The sequence below is a fragment of the Plasmodium falciparum genome (assembly GCF_000002765.6).
Source record: "Plasmodium falciparum 3D7 genome assembly, chromosome: 13".
Taxonomy (NCBI): domain Eukaryota; phylum Apicomplexa; class Aconoidasida; order Haemosporida; family Plasmodiidae; genus Plasmodium; species Plasmodium falciparum.
The window spans coordinates 802,501-826,750 of record NC_004331.3 but is presented as its reverse complement, the minus strand read 5'-3'; the positions used below and the strand labels follow the sequence as shown (position 1 = coordinate 826,750).

General features: G+C 19.0%; 6 protein-coding genes across 6 annotated transcripts in view; 2 read left to right on the top strand and 4 right to left on the bottom strand.

Moving 5' to 3' along the window:
- Nucleotides 1–203: 203 nt before the first annotated feature.
- Nucleotides 204–4,673, top strand: PF3D7_1319900 (conserved Plasmodium protein, unknown function; the record flags this gene model as incomplete). Its single annotated transcript, XM_001349899.2, has 1 exon — nucleotides 204–4,673. The coding sequence occupies one exon, from the start codon at nucleotides 204–206 to the stop codon at nucleotides 4,671–4,673; it is 4,470 nt and encodes a 1,489-aa protein (XP_001349935.2).
- An 899-nt stretch (nucleotides 4,674–5,572) lies between these two features.
- Nucleotides 5,573–6,010, bottom strand: PF3D7_1319800 (conserved Plasmodium protein, unknown function; the record flags this gene model as incomplete). Its single annotated transcript, XM_001349898.1, has 1 exon — nucleotides 5,573–6,010. One exon carries the CDS (start codon nucleotides 6,008–6,010, stop codon nucleotides 5,573–5,575), a length of 438 nt encoding a protein of 145 aa, XP_001349934.1.
- A 2,342-nt stretch (nucleotides 6,011–8,352) lies between these two features.
- PF3D7_1319700 (protein phosphatase PP2A regulatory subunit A, putative) lies at nucleotides 8,353–10,929 on the top strand (the record flags this gene model as incomplete). The annotated part of the gene is made up of 1 exon (XM_001349897.1): nucleotides 8,353–10,929. The coding sequence occupies one exon, from the start codon at nucleotides 8,353–8,355 to the stop codon at nucleotides 10,927–10,929; it is 2,577 nt and encodes an 858-aa protein (XP_001349933.1).
- A 733-nt stretch (nucleotides 10,930–11,662) lies between these two features.
- Nucleotides 11,663–16,564, bottom strand: PF3D7_1319600 (ACDC domain-containing protein, putative; the record flags this gene model as incomplete). Its single annotated transcript, XM_001349896.1, has 1 exon — nucleotides 11,663–16,564. The coding sequence occupies one exon, from the start codon at nucleotides 16,562–16,564 to the stop codon at nucleotides 11,663–11,665; it is 4,902 nt and encodes a 1,633-aa protein (XP_001349932.1).
- Nucleotides 16,565–19,307: 2,743 nt separating this feature from the next.
- PF3D7_1319500 (conserved protein, unknown function) lies at nucleotides 19,308–19,532 on the bottom strand (the record flags this gene model as incomplete). Its single annotated transcript, XM_001349895.1, has 1 exon — nucleotides 19,308–19,532. The coding sequence occupies one exon, from the start codon at nucleotides 19,530–19,532 to the stop codon at nucleotides 19,308–19,310; it is 225 nt and encodes a 74-aa protein (XP_001349931.1).
- A 1,189-nt stretch (nucleotides 19,533–20,721) lies between these two features.
- The window catches only part of PF3D7_1319400 (conserved Plasmodium protein, unknown function), a gene marked incomplete at both ends in the record, with an annotated part of 4,318 nt that continues 789 nt past the window's right edge, over nucleotides 20,722–24,250 (bottom strand). The window contains 10 exons of the mRNA XM_001349894.1: nucleotides 20,722–20,967; nucleotides 21,141–21,222; nucleotides 21,310–21,365; nucleotides 21,476–21,561; nucleotides 21,675–21,755; nucleotides 21,837–22,002; nucleotides 22,164–22,289; nucleotides 22,383–22,529; nucleotides 22,688–22,758; nucleotides 22,888–24,250. The exon at nucleotides 22,888–24,250 is cut by the window's right edge and continues 789 nt beyond it. Of these exons, the coding sequence (XP_001349930.1) occupies nucleotides 20,722–20,967; nucleotides 21,141–21,222; nucleotides 21,310–21,365; nucleotides 21,476–21,561; nucleotides 21,675–21,755; nucleotides 21,837–22,002; nucleotides 22,164–22,289; nucleotides 22,383–22,529; nucleotides 22,688–22,758; nucleotides 22,888–24,250 (2,424 nt within the window). The remainder of the gene's footprint in view (nucleotides 20,968–21,140; nucleotides 21,223–21,309; nucleotides 21,366–21,475; nucleotides 21,562–21,674; nucleotides 21,756–21,836; nucleotides 22,003–22,163; nucleotides 22,290–22,382; nucleotides 22,530–22,687; nucleotides 22,759–22,887) is intronic.

Here is a 24,250-nt window from a genome sequence, read left to right as displayed (position 1 = left end):
TATATAATCATGTTAATTATATATGACTATGTTTATAACGTGGGGATTTTTTGTATATTATACAAGTTACATATATTTTTTTTTTTTTTTTTACACGGTATAAAATATAAATAAAAATATTTATTAGATCTATTTAATTTGTATACTATTTATTAAGAAGTTTACCATAAATATATCTATATATATATATAATATATATTTTTATGTATAATATGAATATTCCTCTTATCATTACGATACTGTTATTTTTATTCTACCAACATTATGTATGTAGTACAATAAAACCATACGAAATAGATAAAAGGGATTTATTAAAAATATATGAAGATTATAAAAATTTGGAATTAAGTAAAGAGGTTGTTTTAGATAATGAAGAGAGTTTCCATAATATAAAATATCTGTCTCTATGTAATATAAATAATAAGAATTCGATATCCGGAATATCAAATATACTTTGTAAAAATATTAATTTTGGTTATCATATAAAAATAAAAGGTGTAGATCTTTTATATGGTGAGATAGTTCATTTTGGTACATCGAAATTTATAAAGGAAATAAATTTTATATGTAAATATTATATATATGATAATTCGTATGAAATAATAAAATGTAATTATGTTATCAAACTTGATGAGCATTATGATTTTTATTTAGGGTTTGATATGGAACATATATATGAACCTAAATATAAGATTGATAAAAATCAAAACAACAACAGAAATAACAACAATAATAATGATAATAATAATAATAATAATAATTTTATTCAATCAAATAATTTACAAAATAATAATATGCATTCATTAAAGGAACAAGAACAAATTGTATTAAACAATGTAACATATAACGAAAATATGAAAATAGATAATAATACAAAGAATATGTCTCGAAATAATAATGATGATAATAATCATAATATTTTTTATCAGAATGATTATCTCAATTATTATAATAGTCATAATGTAAAAATGTGTAATTTAAGGATTCCTATTTATAGTTATATAACGAATGTAGAAGAAACGCTTTTGAAAATTCTGATTGGATTATGTATCAAATTAGGATATAAGAGGTTCATGATATATTCTGAAAATACCTTTGTTATTTCAAGTTATTTTGAAAATATGTATATTAGTAGAGATATATTTCATCAGGGATTTAATATAACTTGTAGGAAATTTTACAACTCTAATAATATATATATTATTAAGAGTCAAAATAGTTTTATACAAAATAAAAGTAATCATAATTATAGGAGCAATAATAACATCGATGTTGTGAGAAAAGAGGTTCCTAAGATTTATGTTAAATTTTTTGCTAATAAGTCTTATTTATTGTGGAGAGGGATTGAACAGAATAAAGAAATCTTTAATTTTAAATTATTAGAATTAAAAAATTTATTAAAAAAAGTTAAATATAAAGAAAGGATATATATATGCTATACTAAAGAATTATATTCTTATTATGAACAAGATGAAATCTATATTAAAAATTTTATGTCTTCTCATAAAATAAAATATCGTAATTTCAGATCATTACAAAATAAAGATAAAAAAAATTTGGATATACCTTATTCTTATATATTATTAACATTTGAATATTTTTGTGATCATACTATTATATTATTTGAAGAATGTGTACATATTATAATGACATCGAAAATTTTAGATGAAAAATATAAAAGTATTATGCATCAATTTTTATATGAAAGTTTTCTATGTTCTCAAAATTGTTCATATGAAGATGACCAATTAAATATTTTTCATAATGATATGATTATATCAACATTTCAAAAATTTATAAATAATAGTAATTCTATAATCGATAAAATGAAAAAACAATCTATATCTATAACTGATCAAATTAAAAAGAAGGAAGAATTTTATAATAATATATTATTACCTCAAGATGAAAATATATACAAAGAATTTTATGAAAATATTATGTTTTCTATTGAATTTAAATCTTTCATCCCTTTGATAAAAGATGAACTAGATAAACTTAGTAGAAGGAAAAATATTAGAAATGATAGTAACAATAGTAACAATAGTAATAATAGAAATAACCGAATTTGTAATATTTTGAAGTTTATTAAATATCATGAAAGGTTATATGAATCTAATAGCCATAATAGTATATATAGTCGATTATTAAATGAATCCATATTATTAAATAAATTAGTTTTTGAAAATCATAAAGGTGATCACCATTTTGATGACATTTCTATCATCAATCTGAAGAATAATATAAAATTAAACAAAGAAAATATTAACACAAAAACAAATAATGTGGAAGAAAATATAAAAACAAACGAAGAAAATATTAACACAAAAACGAATAATGTGGAAGAAAATATAAAAACAAACGAAGAAAATATTAACACAAAAACAAATAATGTGGAGGATAATATAAAAACAAACGAAGAAAATATTAACACAAAAACAAATAATGTGGAGGAAAATATAAAAACAAATAAAGAAAATATTAACATTAAAGGAAACAATGTGGAGGAAAGTATAAAAATCGTATATAATAAAAATGTGGAAAATAATAAGGCTCAGGGAAATGAAAATTTTGAACATACGAATAAAAAAGAAATAATATATATTATGAATGATCCTATTCAATCTAACACCACATATAATTCCGAATCATATGAATCTATTTCAAACAATTTAGATGAAAGTAATTTGAATAATTATACTTATGATGATGATGAAAAATATGATACGGAGCAAATTAACACATTTACAAAAAAGTACCCTAAAATGATGAATATGAAAATAGATAAAAAAAATAAAATAATAAATAATAACGAATTAGAATTAAAAAATAATAATAAAGGTACCATGCATCATTCTTTCATAATTAATTCTTATGGTGTATATATTTATACTTTACAAAAGCAATATGATTATGATATTCTAAAAAAAATATATGATGAATATAAGAAAACACAAGACAATACAAATAATAGTAATAATAACAATGATCATATGAAAAGGAAAGAATTTTTTAATCTACTCTATTCAATTAACAAAACATATACTTTTACTGTCAATAATGTACCCACAAAAATATACGACATATTAAACAAAACAAATATTATTTCAAAGGATAAAAAAAAAGATAATAAAGAGCATCATTCAAATATGTATGAATGGGGAAAAAAAAATGTAAAATACTTCTGCAGTAAAGAGAAAAGGTGGCCATTTTCTAAAAAGGAAATTGATTTTTTTACCTCTGATGATGCTATTTATTGTGAGGCTCAATATGTAAACGAGTTCTTAATTACTGTAAATTATGGAGAACAGACGTTTGATTATATGATAAATGATATTTATCAAAAGGGAGATATGTTTAAAGATCAAAATATTTATCAAAAGGGAGATATGTTTAAAGATCAAAATATTTATCAAAAGGGAGATATGTTTAAAGATCAAAATATTCATCGAAAGGATGATGATTATGAAAAAAATGAAGATATACATTCAAATTCACATTCCGATAAAAATTCAAACATTAATTTTATTTTTCCAGAAAAAATTTTACATAAGGTCAAAGAAGAATACTTTGTAAAACATTCCATAAATGAAAGCAAAATTATAGGTTTTTATCTACTTAATAATGCATGTGTAATAAAATATATTGGGAATAAAAAAAATGACATAAATAATCCTTTTTTAAGTAATGTTTTATTAAAATCCGTTTTAGGGTTTTGTATTTTACATGGATTTACAAAGTTGAAAGTTGAAGCAGAAAGTATTAATTATGAAAGTGGAATAAAAAATAAATTTGTGGAGATTTTATTAAATGGATATACTGAATATGAATATTTAGGTTTGACGTTAATGAATGTAGCTAGATTTTCAAAAGATTTATATTATATTATAACAGGATATACTTCCAAAAGTGATCTTTTATTATCTGCTGTTATGAAATTTGAAAAAAATTTTAATATATATCATAATATCGAAAATAATTTTTTGAAATATATGAACAAAAAATCTATGAATTTATTACATGAATTAACCTTTAATTGTAATGATGATTATTATCCATATAAAAATTGTTATGATCTTTATCCTCTAGTAAGAAAAAATATAAAAAATATATGTAATTTCGAAACAAATAGTATATATAAAGAATTAAATTTATTATTTCCTGATGTGTGCAAAATAGGAAAGAAAATAGCCTTATGTTATGAACAAATTAAAAAATATATTGTTTGCTCAAAAAATAGCCAAGGGTGTAAATACTACAAATTTATAATAAACACATTCATAAAACCAAGAAGAAAAACATCCTTTTTTATTAATCATAACATAAACGTTCAGGAATATTTATCAAAAAAGGCATATACATATTATTTGTTATTATGTGAACTTATAAAAAATAAAGAAAAACAATTAAAACAAGAAGAAGGGCAAAATAAAAATCAAAATGTAGACCATGCACATACTTATTTTTTATTAAATAATATCATTCAATATTCCACATTTTTTCTTTTCTGGAATTTCTCTACTGAATTTTGGAAGAGATTTCAATATATACATAATAATGATATTCATAATATAAATGAAATTTCTTATCAAAATAATAACTTGTTATTTTGCCCCATGGCATATGCCTACGAATTTATTTATCACCTTAATGTATTTTACATAAACGAATAGTATAAATAAATAAATATAAATATATATATATATATTTTATATTTGATACCTTTATATTGATGGTACATTTCATTTTCTATCGAAATATTTTTTAATGTTAATTATTTAAAGATCTTAATATATATATATATATATATATATATATATATATATGTATATAATTTATACAGTGTTTTATTTATTAATGAATAATTTTTAATCATACTCACATCGGTTTATTTGTATATAGCTCACTCAATGCACATATTTGTTATGATATAAACGAAATATAATTTCATATATGGTTATCGTATGAACAGAATATACTATAACATAAAATACAATGAACATTCAAATATATATATATATATATATATATATATATATTCAATAAAGGATAGAAATAAATTCCTTTATTTAAAAAAAATAAAATAAAATAAAAATGAAATAATAAAATTGTTCTACATAAAATGTACATTTACACTTCTTCATTGATTATATTTACAAAGTAAAGAAAAAAAAAAATAAAATAATAAAATAAAACACATAATAAAAAAAAAAAAAAAAAAAAAAAAAAAAAAAGACATACGATAAATTATTTTAATACACTAATAATTTGTGCAAACAATTCTGTCACAGTTACAACTATATTAAAATAATTTTTTCAGATTAGGCATATTTTTTTTTTCCTTTTTTTCTTCTTTCTTATAAAATGTTTTTTTGAAAACATTAAATAAATAAATAAATAAATAATAATAATATATATATATATATATATATATATATTCACTTATCTATTAATTCTCTATTTTTTTTATTATTTCTCACATTTCAAGAATTCTATTTTCTTTTTATTTTATGAAAAAAAAAAAAAAAAAAAAAAACATGAGAACATTCTTCATGGTCATTTTGTAAAAGGGTTAATTATGATTTGTATGGTTTAAGGTGTGAAAAATCATTTTATTAATTATACTTTGCATTTCTTCAACTTTTCTACCGTATTCAACTTTAGAAGATATAGCTTCATGTTCAGCATTAATTAATTTAGCCGCTAAGTCTATTTCTCTTTTTTTATAATTAGCTAACTCATTATTAAGTGTAATGTTGTCTAAAACAATAAGAAAGGATGTTAGAAGTATCATAAAAGCTCCTAAGCCTTTAAAGATTTTTTTAGCTATTCTAACTTTTCTTCCACTATCTGTATTCATTTTTCTAGATATGTCGCTCATTGAAGACGATAAGTCAATATCCATAGTAGGGTTATATCTATTATCATCGTCAAGGTAATTATCATCGCAGGTTACTTGTGTGGTCAAGATGTAATAAATTAGTAGATAAACAAAAAATTCTAGTCCCATTTTGAAAAAAAAAAGAAAAAGAAAAGAAAAAGGAAAAGGTAAAGAAAAAAAGAGAGAAAAAATTGTAATAATAAAATAAAATATATATATATATATATATATATATATATATATAAATATTTGGGAATAATCAAATTCTATATTCCACAAAAAAAAAAAATGGAAGAAACTTATTTTGAAGAAATTTTTTTAATATCAGAAAATATTATACATATGAATTGTTCATATATATTTTTCATATATTTATCTATTTATGCTTAAATTTTTATTTTATTATATTACTTATATTAATATATATAAAATGATAAAAAAAAATTTAATATACTTTTTTGTAAATCTTTTTTACTAATAATAATTCGTACATAATTAATATGTAGAACTTATTTTTTATATAATAAATATAATATATTTTATTACTTTTTTTTTTTTTTTTTTTTTGAATTAACGTATTTTAATTTTGCTGTCCCATTTTTCAATAAAATACATAATATATATATATATATATGTAATATATATATTATAAATGTATTATTATTTTTTTATTTTTTTTTTCAAAATCACGGAAAAACGCTTTTTATTGTGCTCAGCGTTATTTTTATATGTGTGTTATTTATTTATTTAATACCTTTTTTTTTTTTTTTTTTTTTTTTTTCTTATACACATGATGATATGTTTCCTTTGTCTTTTTTTATTCTTCCTATATTTTTCTATATGCCTTTATTTTTCCGTACATTATGTAAGCATACATAAGATATGCCCAAAAAAAAAAAAAAAAAAAAAAAAAAAAAAATTACATAATATATATAATATTTTTGATGTTTTATTTTTTTATTATTTGTATATTTATTATAAAATCATATAATATATATATATATATATGTATATATCCTCGATAAAAAAAATAAAGCCATACAATACACACATTTTACATGTGTGTAATATTATTTTTATATATTTATAAGAACATGAAAAAAAAAAAATATATAAAAATAAAAAAATATAAAAAAAATAAACATATATATTTATATATATATATATTAAAAAAAACTAAAAATATAAAGACCTATATCTCTTTATTTTCCTGATCAATAAAATTAAAATATATTATATATATATATATATATATATCTTATTCAAATGTTCAAATTTTATATTTCCCCAACAATGTTATCTTCCTTTTCATCTGCATATATATAGAAGGAAAATATTTATTTTTTGTTTTTCTTATCCTAATGCTAAATGATATATTCAAGTCAATTCTAAGTTCTTTTTATTAAAAAAAATAAAATAAAATAGAAAAAAATATGTATAAGCAAAATATATAAGTATATATAAATATAAATATATATATATATATATATATTTTTTTTTTTTCTTTGTTCCTATTATTGGTCTTATATACACAAATTTCTTTTTTAATCATTTATGAATAGAAAAGGAATACAATATTATTCTGGCCAAGGACAACAAAACTAATTATGAAATAATATATTAATAATAGGGACAAAAAAATGTATGAATACTGTGTTTTATTTTTAATGGTACTCTTTTACATAATAGAGGATATCTTTAAATATTCAAATTGAAAAAATATTATATATATATATATATATATATATATATATATAATTTATATATGTCCTTTTTTTTTTCTTCAAATTGTTATGTTATATTAATAATACCCTTGCTGTACCAAATAAAGTTGAATAAAAAACAAAAAAAAAAAAAAAAAAAAAAAAATGTATTTCATATGAATGATAAAAAGAGATTATTAAAATAACACAACAATTTAACAACAAAAGTAAATTGATCATTCAAAAGATGTATATATATATATATATATATATATATATATATGTATGTATGTAGATTTTTTTTTTTTTTTTTTTTAAAGGGATCATGAGTTTTTTTATAATTCCATTTGATTAAAAAGAATAAAACAAATATATATTAAAATAAAATAATAGAAAAAGGTGTACTTATAAACATATACACATTTCATTTTTTAGTAAAAAAAAAAAAAAAAAAAAAAATTAAATATATATTTATGTATCAATTGAAAAGGTAGAATGATTTCTTACTGTTAATTTTATTTTAATAATATAAAAAAAAAAAAAAAAAAAAAAAAATATACATATATAAATATATATATAAATATGTATATTTTTTACGCTTTATCCCAATAAAAATTATATATATATATATATATATATATATATTTTCTTTTTAGGGCCTAATATAAAGTATGGTTATATTTTATTTTTTCTGCAGGAAATATTGTATATATGCTTATTTACTTAATTCATATATATAATTATATGCATGAATAATATTCCAAATAAATGTCTCTTGTAAGTGCTCAAGAAATAATTGATGGAATGCAATCCCCTGATTGTAAGATACGTCTGAGATATATAAAAGAGTTAAGAGTTTTATGTGAAATAATAGGAAATGAAAGAACAAAGAATGAATTGATTGAATTTTTATATAATCTTATAGAAGATGATTCAGAAGTATTAATTGAGATATCAAAAAATTTTAAATTTTTGATAAGTTTTATTGGTAATGTAAATAATTGTAATTATATATGTTATTTGCTATTAAATTTTTTAATAGCTTATGAAAAAGATATACATTTGAATGCATACGAAGCTTTCAAAATATATATAAATAAATGTGACCCATTAACATTAACGGAGATAATTTATCCAAAGATATTGGAACTAGCTAAAAATGATGGAGATAATTATCGTATTGGAATATGTAAAATAATTCCAATGATTATTGAAAAAAGTATTAAGGAAGGTCAATCAACATTTGTCAAGACATTCATTTATTTATTTTTAGAAGCATGTCAAGATGAAAGTATATTGGTAAAAAAATCTTCTTGTGATAAATTTGGAGAGTTTATATTTATATTGAAAGAATATAAAGAAAGGATTGATGATTTTATGAATGTTTTAAAAATGACAGAGGGGAAAATGGACCCACATTTTTGTATACAGGAAAAAGGTAATAAAGATATAGATATTGAGATATATAAAAATGTAGATATACATGATGAGGAAAACAAAAGCGAAGATGATAAAAATTATAATAGACAAATTAATATAATAGTAAATCATAAAACAAATGATAAAGAACAAAAACAACTGGAGATAGAAAGTAATAATATTATTAACATTATTCAGAATAAGAATTATGATAAAATATATAATCTTTCAAAAGATGAAAAATATACTTTAATAAAAGAAAAAGAATTTATAAATAAAATTTGGGAGAAATCACAAGAAATATATTACAAATTTTTCTCTTCAATTAATGGTTTGGATGAAGTACAAATTAGTGCAGTTAGTATATTACATGAAATATTAAATAATGATATAAATTTTGTAAAAAATATTAAAGATTTATTAACCAATATATGTAATGATGATAGCTGGAGAGTAAGAGCGGAACTCGCCAAAAATATTTATAATATATGGAAAATAATAAAGAATGAAGATTTCTCATTAATAATATTATTATTACTTAAAGATTTAGATAATCATGTACGTAGTATTATCTTAAATAATTTACATAAAATATTATTTTTATGTTCAAATATGAAAATGAATATAATGGAAGAAATATTTGATGATTTAAAAAGAGATATAGATAATAATAATAATAATAATAATAACAATAATAATCATAATAATAATAATTATAATAATAATAATGTACATCTAAGAATATCATTATGTGAGTTATTATGTTCATTACCAGATATTCTAGATAAAAATCTTTTTATTGAATATATATTACCTTTATTCCTACTTTTTATAAGAATAGAAGAAACTAATTTAAAATCAGATTTATTTATATGTCTACATAAAATATCTAGACTTATATCATTTTTTGATATGAAACAAATAATTATACCATTATGTAATGAAATTATCAAAAATAAAAATTGGCGTTTAAGATATTCCATGTATTACTGTTTGAAATTTTTTGATCATTATTTTTTTTTCCAAAATAAAGAAAATATTGAATCAAAATTTTTAGATTTCTGGAATTATATATATATAGGTTCTAAAGATCTAGTATATTCCATACGTATGCAAGTAGTCGAAACATTAGAATTTTTATTAAGAAATAAAAACTTCTCTTTTTTTAAAACTGGTATTACATATTTACTCAACAACCTGAAACAATCAAATAATTATATTTTTAGAATTACTTGTTTACAATATATATCCAAATTAATAATATATTTTCCACTCGAATATATACAACATAATATTTTATACATATTGGATGATTTATGTAAAGACAAAATTAGTAATATAAGATTTAATATCATAAAAACAATCTATTATATACAAACTTATGTTCAGCATGTTTTGTTGGTTATTAATAATAATAGTTATGATGAAATAATAAACAAAATTACTAATATGATCCATGACAAAAATCAAAAATATATGGAAAATAATGAGAACAAAGAAAATATAATAAATAAAGAGAATAAGCACAATCACACATATTCACATTTATCTAAGGATCAAAATGAAAATATTTATTATAAGGATAATTACAATAATGATAATACACAAAATAATTATGTTCCATATTTTCATTCATTAGAAAATAAATACAACTTAATCAATAATCAAAATCATGATAACAACCAATTTATAATTAACTCATGTGCTACTTCATCTTTGTCTTTTTATGATAACATGAAAAACACAGATACAAATAAAAAAAGCTGTGAAATTATACTTTATTTTTTAGCGGACAAATTAAATTATTTATCACAAGATACTGACCAGGATGTGCTATTAGCATCTACATCATTGAAAAATGAAGATTTTTCTATTTGTGTGAATGTTTTAAATATTTTCAACACGTTATGTAAGCCAATAAAATAAAAAAAAAAAATATATATATATATATATATATATATATATATTTATATATATATTTATCTGTTTTAATTTTTATATATCTTACATATAAATACAAAGATATGTACATATACATAACATACACTTTTTTACTTATATATTTTATTTTTTTGTGACATATTTGTTATTTTTGTTTTTTTTACCCGTATAATTTTTTCGTAAATATGAATTTTATTTTCATGAGAAATGAAGTTTATTTATATTTAACCATATTAAATATTGTTAAAAGCACATAAAAAAAAAAAAAATAATAATAAATAAATAAATAAATATATGTAAAAGAATAAAAAAAAAAAAAAAAATTCAGCTATGTTTTAAAATGTTTGTACAACATATAAAATAAATAAATAAATAAATAAATAAATACATTATATATATATATATATATATATATATATATATTTTTTTTTTTTTTTTTTGGGTGAAGGGAATTTTTAAAAAACCTTTCACATATTTGTATAAAATAAAAAAAACATGTCCATAAAAAAATTTATGGTATGTTTTTCAATTCCTTGTAAACGTATTTACAATTTATGTAAAAACAAATTTTTTTTATTTATTCATTTAATTTTTTTTATTCATTCATTTAATTTTTTTTATTTATTCATTTAATTTTTTTTATTTATTCATTTAATTTAATTTTATTTTATTTTATTTTATTTTATTTTTATTTTTATTTTTTTTGGTGTTATCCCTTTTATGCTTCAAACAAAGCATACAATAATACATTACAAATGTATAGAGATTGAGTGCTGGGGAGTGTTTTTTGTTTAATAATATTTTTAAATATAAAGAAGTAAGGAACTAAATCTATGATATTTGTACACTGATAAACAAAATGTACATGTGCATGTATTTTCCGATCATATATTTTTCTAGATGTTATAGAAGGTGCCATTTGATGAGGAATAGAATTTAAAATATCTTTTAAAAGTAATAATATTGTTTGTTTAGCTAATGATGTTATATCTGTTTTTTCATTTAATAGATTTACGTAATTATTTAATTTTAATAAATTATTTCGTTCTTCTTCTTCTAATTCTATACTAAGGTTAGAATTTTTATAATGTGCTAAAGAATCTTTTACATTTTTTGGTTTCTTATATGAATAATTATTTCTTTTTTTTTTTAATGTTTTATCTGTTATTTCTTTTTCATTCTGAGGGAAATTTGGTAAATTAATAAAATTATCATCACTTTCTTTAATATCATTTTTATTATCATCTTTTTCATTCGTCATCTGGTATTTATGTGTATCATGTAATGTTACATTTTCACTAGAATTTATATCTAAGCATATATTTTTATGTGTACAAAAATTATGTATATCTTTGTGAACGTGTTCATTATTATTTATTTTATTTTTATCATGAAATTCACAATCTACTGATGTATCTATTTCATGATCAATTGTTTGATTTTCATCATCTCTTATTATATTATAATTTAGTATATTTTGTTCGGACCCTTTGACTAAGTTTTGTTCATATTTCTTATTTATTATATCCTTTTCGTTGTTACAAATTGAAATCATATTATTATACTCATATAATTTTGGAATCATCGTCTTATCAATTTGTTTATAAGATCCATATGTGGTTTTACCAAAAATGTCTTCGTATTGTTTAGAGGTTTGATTCTTTAACATATGCATATTATAATCGTGTGATTTATTTTGTTGATATATGGAAATAATTTTCTCATTATTTGTTTTATCTTCATTCCAATTTTGTATAAAATTTTGATTTATTTTTTTATATATATTTATATTATCTTTTGTACTTGAATAATAATTTTTCGAATATGTATATTCTAAAACATTTTCAACCTTTTCTATATCATCATGTGTATACTGATTTTTTTTTATATTCTCCATTTTGTTTTGATAATTTACAATTTCATCTTTTTCATATAGATATTTTCCTACATTTGAGTACATCTCACTTGTATTAACTTCCATTTTTTTTTTTTTTTTTTTTTTCTTTTTTTTTTTTTTCTCTTCATCTTTTTTATTAGTCTCTATTTTTTTTTTTGGTAAATCAAGTTGATGTATGATACGATTAGGTTTTCTTTTTTTGATAAAATATTTTTGAATTAGATTTAAAAGATAATCTTGTTTTTTTTCGTTAAGAAAATAATCTAGATATAATTGTTTATATTCTAAACTCAGAAAACATGCATATAAAAATCCAAATACCTTACAATCAAATTCTTTGAAATATAATATGGTATTATTTTTTTGTTCCAGAATTTGTATAATCCATTTTTTTTTTTCCTTTTCATAATATATATGTTCTTTTTCTAAACATTTTATTTTATTTTTTATATCTTTTGTAAAATTTATACCTAACAATCTATATAAATTCTTTTTGTTTTTTAAATGAATATGTCTATTCTGTTTATCATAATTATTATGATTAAGAAGTGTACTACCATCCACATGTTCGTTTTTGTCTTCATTATATATATTATCACTAGAATTAAAATTTTTTATATCTTCATAATAATTGTGTACATTTTCTGTTTTATTATTATTTATAGTATTATTGAGACTATTACAATTACATGTATCATTTGTTGCATTTATATTTTTTTTCATAGAATCCTTTATATCATTAATATTTTGTGAAGAATTTATATGAGTATTATATGATATTATTTCATTTTTTAATATATGTCCTGTGGTATTTAAATGTAACTCTTTTAATTTATTATTTGATAAGTTATTTTCTTCTTTTTCCTTATCACAAAAATGTATTTTTTCATCACATTCAATTTTTTGTACGAGGTTTATATCATTATTGTGAATATTATTTATTATCTTCGTTTCTTTGTCATTTATTTTGTTCATTACATTTACTTTTACATTTACTTTTACTTTTACCTTTAGCTTATCATTTTCATCTTTTAACATTTCCTTTTGTTCATTTCTTTTTATATTTTCTTCATTATTCATATTATTTATTTGTTCACAAGTCATTTTATGTATCTCATCATTTTCTAATTCATATTTGTTCGATTGGCTTCCCATCATATGTTCTTCCTCATTATCTGTATTATCATATAGATCATTTCCATCATTATATATTTCTTTATTCGTATGATCATTGATATCTGAGAAGAACATTTCTTGATCATTAAGATTTTTAAAAATAGTATGATTCCTTTTTATATATTTATATTTCAACATTAATGCTAATTGTCTTCCTTCATGAAAAGAATATTTATTATTAAGAGATATATTCTTTTCGTTATCTGATTTGTGTTTTGTTTGTTCAGAAGAAGTCATTTTATTTAATTCTTTGCATACACCATCAATATTGTTATTATTATCACCAATATTGTTATTATTATTATTATCACCATCAATATTGTTGTTATTATCACCAATATTGTTATTATTATTATTATCACCATCAATATTGTTGTTATTATCAACAATATTGTTATTATTATTATTATTATTATTATCATCATCATTATTATATTGATATATCCACTTTTCATCCGAAGAAGAATAATATACCCCACTTATGGGTATTAATATTTCCTTCAACTCCTCAGGTGTATAGAGTGTTTCAATGTTTTCATTTTCTAACATCCTTACTACATCATGCAAATTCAAATGCAATAAATCGACAGTCTTGTCGTTAAAAACGGAAATGCAATTTGTTTCATTTTCACCTGAACTGTTCATATTATTTATATGAGCACTATTTGTGGAAGACTGACTATTCAAACTTTCAGATTTATTTAAACAGTTTGATGAGTTCACATCTTCATTATTTGTAAAACATTCATACGGAATATATTCTTTTGATATATTATCACTTGAAATATGATCATTTAATATATAATCATGTGAAATATTATTACCTATATGTGTGCATACATTTTCCTTATGCATTACAAATTTTGTACCTTTTGATAATTCTTTATCGTTTATATAATTTTTTGTTTCTATCAATTCATTTTTGTTCTCTTTAATACTCTCATCTTCTATATTATTATTATTATGAACCGTCTCCTCCTGATCATGATAAAACATTTTATCTTTTGAACCATACATATGTATGTGCATATTATCACATGGTTTTTTATTTGGAATATTCTCTGTATTATTTGTGTTATTTGCGTTTATTGTATTAATTATGGTACTTTTCATTTTTTTTTTTTTTTCATTTATTTTATGTTTTAAATATGAATTTCCTACAGTTTTTAGTATATATGTATTGTAACTATTATTTCTACAAAATTCATAAGTATTATTATTTTTATATATATTTAAATGTAAAAATGAATAACCATTATCCTTTTTCATTTTCTTTTTTAAATTATTACTACTCATTAAATCTGTATTCAAGTTCCTTTTTAAATTCGTACATTTTCTTTTTATTTCCCCTAAATCTTTGTTATTTTCTATATATTGTTCATTTTTTAAAACTTTATTATTATCATCTAATTTGTCTTCATTATCAATTTTGGAATCTATGTGATTATTATATTTATCTAGATCTTGTACATTTTCCAATTTTTTTTTTTTTTCATTCTTCTTATAAAAATTATTTTCTGAAATGTTATATGAAAAATCATTTAACAAATCAATATTATTTATATAATTAAAAGAAGGAACATTTCGATAACACATTCGTGTTTTATTTAATATATTATCATTATTATTAATAATATTATTATTATATATATTTTTTAATACATTTTTTTCTTCCATATTTCTATATTGATATATATTCATATTCATATTTTTGTTTTTTTTTTTGTTTTTTTCTTCTATATGTTCATAATTTACAAAATCATTTGATAATAAATAAAATTTTGCATTATTCTTTTTTATGTTTTGTCCAATGTGATAATTTTCTACTTCACTATCTGTTAAATTTTTCTTTGAAAATTTTAATTTATTCTTTTTCTTTTTTTCTTTATAATAACTACATTTTTTATTATATACATCACAAATTAAATCATATTTGAACAATTCATTAAAAGAAGATTCTTCTATATATCTTTTTGATACATTTCCATATTTTCCATATATTTTATATTTATGTAAAAATTCATTATTACATAATAACATTTTCTCTTTATGTTTTGTTCTTATATCATCCACATCTTCATATTCATCTTTTAATATATTCCCATCACTAGTAATATTCTTATTTATATTATTTTGATACATGGGATTATCATTATCCGATTTTTTTGAAGTTTCTTTATTTTCCTTATCATTTATAAGAATATATTTTTTATTATCAAAATAATTACATAAACTATTATAATATTTTGTCTTCATTTTATTGTCATATTCTAATAAATACCCTTCTTCAGTTTTTTTTTGATCATCTATCATATGACATGAACCATTTTTTTGTTCATTTGTGCTTTCCACATTTGTTGTATCACAACATTCATTATTATCTATATAGTCAAAATTACTATCTATAGTATCCGTTGTAAGCATGTAACTCTCCTTATTTTTATTCTTTTCTTCTTTCTTCACTATGTCCTTAGGGCTTATACTAGAAATATCACAAACTACGTTAACGCTATTAACAATATTCTTAACGTTTTCTAAAGTAGACATTTTTCGTTGTATATATTCATACCACTATTATAAATTCGGTAGAAAGACCTTTGCTATAAATTAAATGTATAATTCAAAAAAAAAAAAAAAAAAAAAAAAAAAAAAAAAAAAATATATATATAGACAAACACATATACATATATATATATATATATATATATATATATATGTGCATACGTTAAAGAAATTATTTTATTTGTTCTTATTTCTTCTTGTTCATAAAATTTCATCTCATATGTTCAATTTATAATTTCAGTCATATGATTATAATGTCATGATAACCTATATATATATATATATATATATATGTATATATGTAAATAAATGTGTGTATATACATATCTTATATTTTTAAGTTAATCATATAACTACAAATAATGTAAAGGTAAAACAGAAAAAAAAAAAAAAAAAAAAATAAGAAGAAAAAAAAGAAGAAAAATACAAAACTGAAGGGAGAACACAGACACGATTTTTCTTCTTTTATTTTTCTCTAAGTATGCCTATCACTCTCCTTTTTTTTTTTTTTTTTTTTTTTTTTTTTTTTCTCACTATATATATATATATATATATATATATTATTATAATAGTTAAATGTACACACTAACTACATGGAATATAACCAATTAAATATGTATCACTACTATTATTTATTTATTTATTTATTATTTTTTTTTTTTTTCTTTTTGGGTTTGATATATATTTTTTTTCTGGAATAATAAAATTATGAAGCTCATATATTTAAATAAAAAAAAAAAAGAAATGGAAAAGTGATCAAATAGAAAATACATGCAATGTGTGAAATAACCCTTATTTCACAAAAAAAAAAAAAAAAAAAATACACACATATTTTATAGGGGAACATAAGGGTAAATATCATATATATATATATATATATATATATATATATATTATAAATGTGTATGAACAATAAGAATTAAAAAAAAAGAAGAAAAAAAAGTATGTATATATATATATATATATATTTATGAATTTTCAAATGAAATTAAAATAAAAAAATATATATATATATATTTAAAGGGATAAAATAAAAAAATAAAAATAAATATAATATTAAAATTAATCAAAAGTCATAGTTTCACATTATTAACTTATAACACAACGGGGTATAAAAAAACATAGCTATATAAATATATATATATATTTATTTATTTGTATATATGAATGAAACCTATGATATAAATATAATATGAAAAGAAGAGGGAAAAAAAAAATTCAACAATAATATATTTAATTACTACAAAAATGTAAGAGATAGTTTATTAAAAATGTGAAGAAATTTCTCTTTTATTAGCTCTACTAATATATATATATATATATATATATATATATATGAAGTAATATAAGGATATATTTATGATAAGATATATTTATGATAAGATATATTTATGAATAAAGATATAAATATATATATATATGTATATGTTAAAATAAATTGATATATATATATATGTTAAGATATATGAGAAAAACAAAAACTTTATTACATTTTTATTTTATAAATATTATAATTTTATTTAATATGTACTATTTATATTACATTTTGTTATTTTTTTCTTTTTTTTATATCCCAACTATTTTCATATGTCTTATTATAGATATTGTAAAAATACCCTTACATATATAATATACTAAATATTAAAGTGTTACCACACATTGAAGAAAATTATTAAAATCATAAAAAAAAAAAAAAATAAAAATAAAAAAAATTATTTATTTTGATGTATATACGCACCTTGATACTTTTTTCTTTCTTTCTTTTTTTATTTTTATTTTTTTCAATTTCGAAAAAATATATATATTTCTTAAAGCCAATATTATATACGTATATAATATTATGCTCATTTATCATATAGAATTATTTGGACATAAATTTTTTTTTTTTTTTTTTCTTTTGTACATTTTTAAATCTTTTCTTGTTCCTCTTAATATGTGCACACTAAATTATAACATAATTCTTTAAGAAAAATTTTATTTTTTATTTATATATAATTTCAAAAAAAAAAAAAAGAAAAAGAAAAAAAAAAGAGGGTATTTCAGTATATATAATAGGACCGTTAAGCTCTTTTTTAATATTTCATTTTTTTTTTTTTTTTCTTATTAAGCCTATTACTATTTTATTAATGTGCAAAATGGTTTAATTATATACACACTCGAAAATAACGACATATTTAAGGAACATATGAAAAAAAAAAAAAAAAAAAAAAAAAAAAGAAAAAGAAAAAGAAAAAAAAAAGAATGTATAAATATCTATATAACATTGCATAATAATCAGAATTATTATTCCTTCCTATAAAAGAGGGAAAGAAAAATATTATAGAATTTTTTTTTTTTTTTTTTTTTTTTTTAATTTTACTTTTGTTTAAATAATATGAATAAACATATAATATATATAATGGTATACATAAATAAATTAAACTTTATTTTAATTATATTTTTAAAATATGCAAGTATTCTCAAATCTACATTCTATAAAAGTTCATTTTTTAAAATATATATTTATTTTCACATTAAAAAAACACGGAAAAAAAAAAAAAAAAAAAATATATATAAGATAGATAAATAAATAAATATATATATGTATATATATATATATATTTATATATTATGATTAAAATGATAAATAAATTTAAAAAAAATAGGATATATATACTTCATACACATAATACATTTTCCTTATTAATAAGAATGCCTTATTTTAATGTTGATATACATTTCCTTTATTTCAATTTCGAGCTCCTGGTCTTTTTTTCCTTATCCAATATTTCAGGAAAAGCTTATTATCATATATTTGATCCTCGTTACTTTTCACATTATAATTACTTTTCGATATTTTACTTAGGTATATATTTTGTGCGTATTTTATGCTATTTTCTTTTTCAGTATTATTTTTAATATTCGTAACAAAATTAAAAAAGCTTTTATATTTCTTCAAAATGTTCTTTTCCATTAGCCTCAATATATTACATTAAAAATTACATAATAAAGAACATATAAAGATAAACATAAACAAATAAATTATAAGGATAATATATTTATATTATAATATATTTATATGATAATATATTCCTTTTAAAAACAAATAATTTGATTAAATATATCTGTATGTATAAATTTATTCATAATAAAAAAAAAAAGAAAAAAAAAATTGGTATAAAATCAATATATAAATATAAGGAACTTAATTAAAATAATTTAATATTAAAATTTTCAAAGTTTGGAAAATATAATATAATCATATTTTCTCATATATTATATAGAGAGGAAAAATAAAAAATTAGATGGGATTCATTAAAAAAAAAAAAAAAAAAAAAAATTGAAATTATATTCTGCACATATATACATAGATGATGAGAACGTTTTAACATTATTATTATTTTTTGGTTGTTTAAAAAAATAAAACAGGAAAAAGTAAGTTTCTTTCTTTATTTTCTTTCTATTGAAAAAATATAAAATTTTACAATTTCGTTTCATTTGCCAAAAAAAAAAAATATAATAAATAAAAAAAAGAATAAAATATATAACAATAACCAAAAAATGTATGCCTGTAAAAAGGGAAAATACAAAGTAATTAAAAAAAAAAAGAAAATATATATTGTATATATATATATATATATATATGTGGACCTTCCTTATTTATAACATAAAATAGAAGACTATAAGTATTGTTTTATCAAAGTATATATATATATATATATTAATTTTCATCATTTTATTAATGCCATAATATTCATAGCATATAGGCAATAATATCATATAAAAGTAAAAGGAAACACATTCATCATTCAAAATGTGTATATATGTTCAAATTTTTTAAAATGTTTACAATTAATCTTATGCTATTATTATTATTATTATTATCATCTTATTTTTATTTTATATGAATTCCTTAATTTATATATTATATTAAATTTTCTTTTTCCCCTATTTTTATTATAGCCATTTGGCTATTTATTATTATTATAATTTTTTTTTTTTTTTTAATATATATATATTTATAATATATATTTTTATTATTTCATACATATTTGATATTTCTAACTAGCCAATTTTTTTTTTTTTTTTTTTTTTTTTTTTTTCCTATTAAATACATATAACAATACATATAACTTATTATTCCATTTCTCATTAATTTTTTGTTAAATTTTTGCATTGTCGTCCTTTTTCATACTTTCTTTTTTCTCCAATTTTTCTTGAATAGTTTTTTCTTTCTTTTTTATTTTTTCTTCTTTTTTCAAATTATCTTTATCCATTTTTTTTTGTTTCTTGGCCTCTTCTATTCTTTGGGACATAGCGTTTAATTTCCTCTTTCTTATATCATATATTTTGGATAGTAGTTCTTCATTCTTGAATAATTTTACACCTTCTTCGGAAGCCATCCATTTCTAAAAAGAAATAAAAAAATATAAAAATAAAAAATAGGAGAATGGGATATGGAATATAATAAAGCAAAAAATTTCAATATTATAAATACTGTTGAAATATAAGTACATACATACATAAAATGCATATATGCACATATATATATATATATATATATATATGTATATCTTTTTACCTTTCTGTTGTCTTCACACTTTTTGTATACCAAATACATTTTGAACTTTCTTTCCGTGTCAGCTTTTGTTAAGTGCTCATTTCTAAGTTGAATAGAAAAATAAAAGAATAATAATTATCATTACATAAATGTATATATAAGACATAATAATTTTGGTATTTATTTTTACTTTTGTTTGAACTGCTCCAGAAGGATATCCTTTTTGGTCATTTTACCATGAGAATGCTGAGAAAAAAAAAATAATAAAAAAAATAAATAAATATATAAATATATATATATATATATATATATATATATATATATATACATATATAGTTCATTGGAGATATACTAACTTTGATTAATTTCTTAATATCATAATTGTCCAGAGTATTCTTTAGGCCATTCTTATCAGACATGTACTTGAACGGATTATTGTCAACTATAATGGAAGGGGGAAAAAAAAAAAATACACATACATATTTATATATATATATATATATATATATATAAGTATATGTGTATTCATATTTATTTATGTTTCGCTTTATTTACCTCCCCATGAGATATATTGACACCCATAAATGTTCTCCATATATTTAAAATTAAATTCTTTCCACACATTTTTGTCAATAACTAAATTAAAACATATATATATATATATATATACATATTAGGAATATATTATAAGAATGTCATATTTATTTTAAGTCTTACTGTTATAATTATGTTTGGTATTTCCCTCAAAGTTCCATTCCCAATTAAATATAGAAAAGAAATAAATATCTTGACTTGTTGGTATTGTAATAGGAGATAATTCAATATCTCTATTTATTTCATTATCAGGTACTATAAACATGTCTTGAGAACTTCCATCACTTTCCTGTAATATGGACAAATAAAAGTTTTTATATATTAGAAGACACATAAAATTATACAATGGGATAATAATATATATATATATATATATATATATATATATATATATATGTAAAAATATCCAATTCTTATTTTATTTCTTCTTATTTTTCTCCATTTAATTACTGTTTCATTTTCTTCATTTTCGGTGGTTAAATCAATCGTTTCAAATTTTTCATAATAATCTTCATTCGTATCATTTTCATATTCCATATCGTCATGATAATAAAAGGGCAATAAATTCAAATTGTCCTATACAAAAAAATTAAAATATATATATATATATATTTATTTATTTATTTATTTATTTATGTATCTATCTATTTATATTTATTATTATAGTACATCCAAAACTTTGTGCACTAATAGCGACATAAAAGGCCTTGTCCAAGAATTGTCATAAAAGTAAAAACTTCTAATATAATCTGCATTTTTTAATTTCAAGTAAAATTCGTTGTCTTCCCATATTTTGGACCTTACGTTCTTTTCATTCTGCAAAAAAGAAATGTACATATATATATATATATATATATATATATATAGAAATATACATGCGTGTAATCATATAAATAAAAAAATGACATATAAAATATTATATTTTAAAATATAATATATATATATATTCAAAATCATGAAACCTATAAAAATACCTGCACAACAATTTTACTTCCATCAATAACATCCACAGATGGTATTTCTTCATAAAATTCCTTATTATCAACTATTAAAAGAAAAAATACATACATATATAAACATATACATAATACACATAGCTCTCGTAATATATATATATATATATTTTTTTTTTTTTTTTTTTTTTTTTTTTTTTTTTTTTATCAAAAAATCGTACCGTATACTTTATAGTAATCGACGACCACCTTTTTATGATTTTCACAAGTATTTATATAACTATCCAGGAAGTGTTGTTTATCATACTCCGAATTATTTTGTAAGGTTTCATTAGAAAACACTGCATCCTTTCTATCACATGTAAATATAGGTAGTTGACTTTGTACCTCCAATAATTTGTCCTTCATACATTCATTAAAATTTAAGACATTAGCTATTGGATATTTCATATACTGTTCCATATGTTCATTTTCATTTAATGTATTAACTGTTTGATTTTTTTTGAATGTTAACCAAGATAAAATTAGATTTTGTTTTTTGGTTTTATTATCATCCACTTTATTTTGTATTTTGTTACTATCACATTTGATAAGTGTGTTATTTTTTTTTTCTTCTACAGTTTTTGATTCATCAAACTTTTTTTTCTTTTCTTCTTGTTTTTTTATATCCATTTTTTTTTTCATAATTTTTTTTTTTTCCAGTAATATTTTTTTACATCTCTTTTCTGATTCCAAATATTGTTTTTTCTTTAATTCGTTTAAGAAATCGGACATTTTAATAATATTCGGTAGATCCTTTGATAGGATAGAATTTTTAAATTTGATTAATGTTTTATATATTTTGCTCATGTTACTTCTTAATTCTTTAAAATATTTAAAAATTTCTTTATAATATGATGGGAAAATATCATAATTATCATTTTCCCATACCCATAAGCATTCTTTTTCATTATTTTCATTTTTACTTATATTCATTTTTTTCATATTATCTCCTAAATTTTTTCTACTTAGTAATATGGGTATACAAGAATATAAATCTTCTTTGGTAATAGGAGTAACATTATGAAAATTACATTGGTTATCTTGTCCTTCTGAATAATAACCTTCATCTGAAAAATTATCTAAATTAAAATTATCTGTGTTTACATTCTTGTTAATTTCTATATTCTTTTCTGTAAGATGTGCATTTGAATCTTCTTCATATTGATTTTTATCATCATCATTATCATTATTATGTACTTCAAATTGGTTGTCATTATTTTTATTTAAAATGTTTATTTGTTTAATATTTTCTTCATCTTGTACAACACAGGTATCTTTCATCATCATCATCATATTATTATTATTATTATTGTTATTATTTTCCAAATGTACTTTGTGAACGGCCAGATCATTTTTCTTATTTTTTTTTTCCGATAATTTTTTGTGTGGAAAATTTTCAAGTATTAACTCCTTATTATTTAAAACATAATACAGTATGTTTACCAATTCACTTAAATTATATGATGAGCCTTCACATAAAAATCGTATAATATATTTTTCTCTTTTTGCAACTTTGATATTACTAAACATAAGATTTGATTT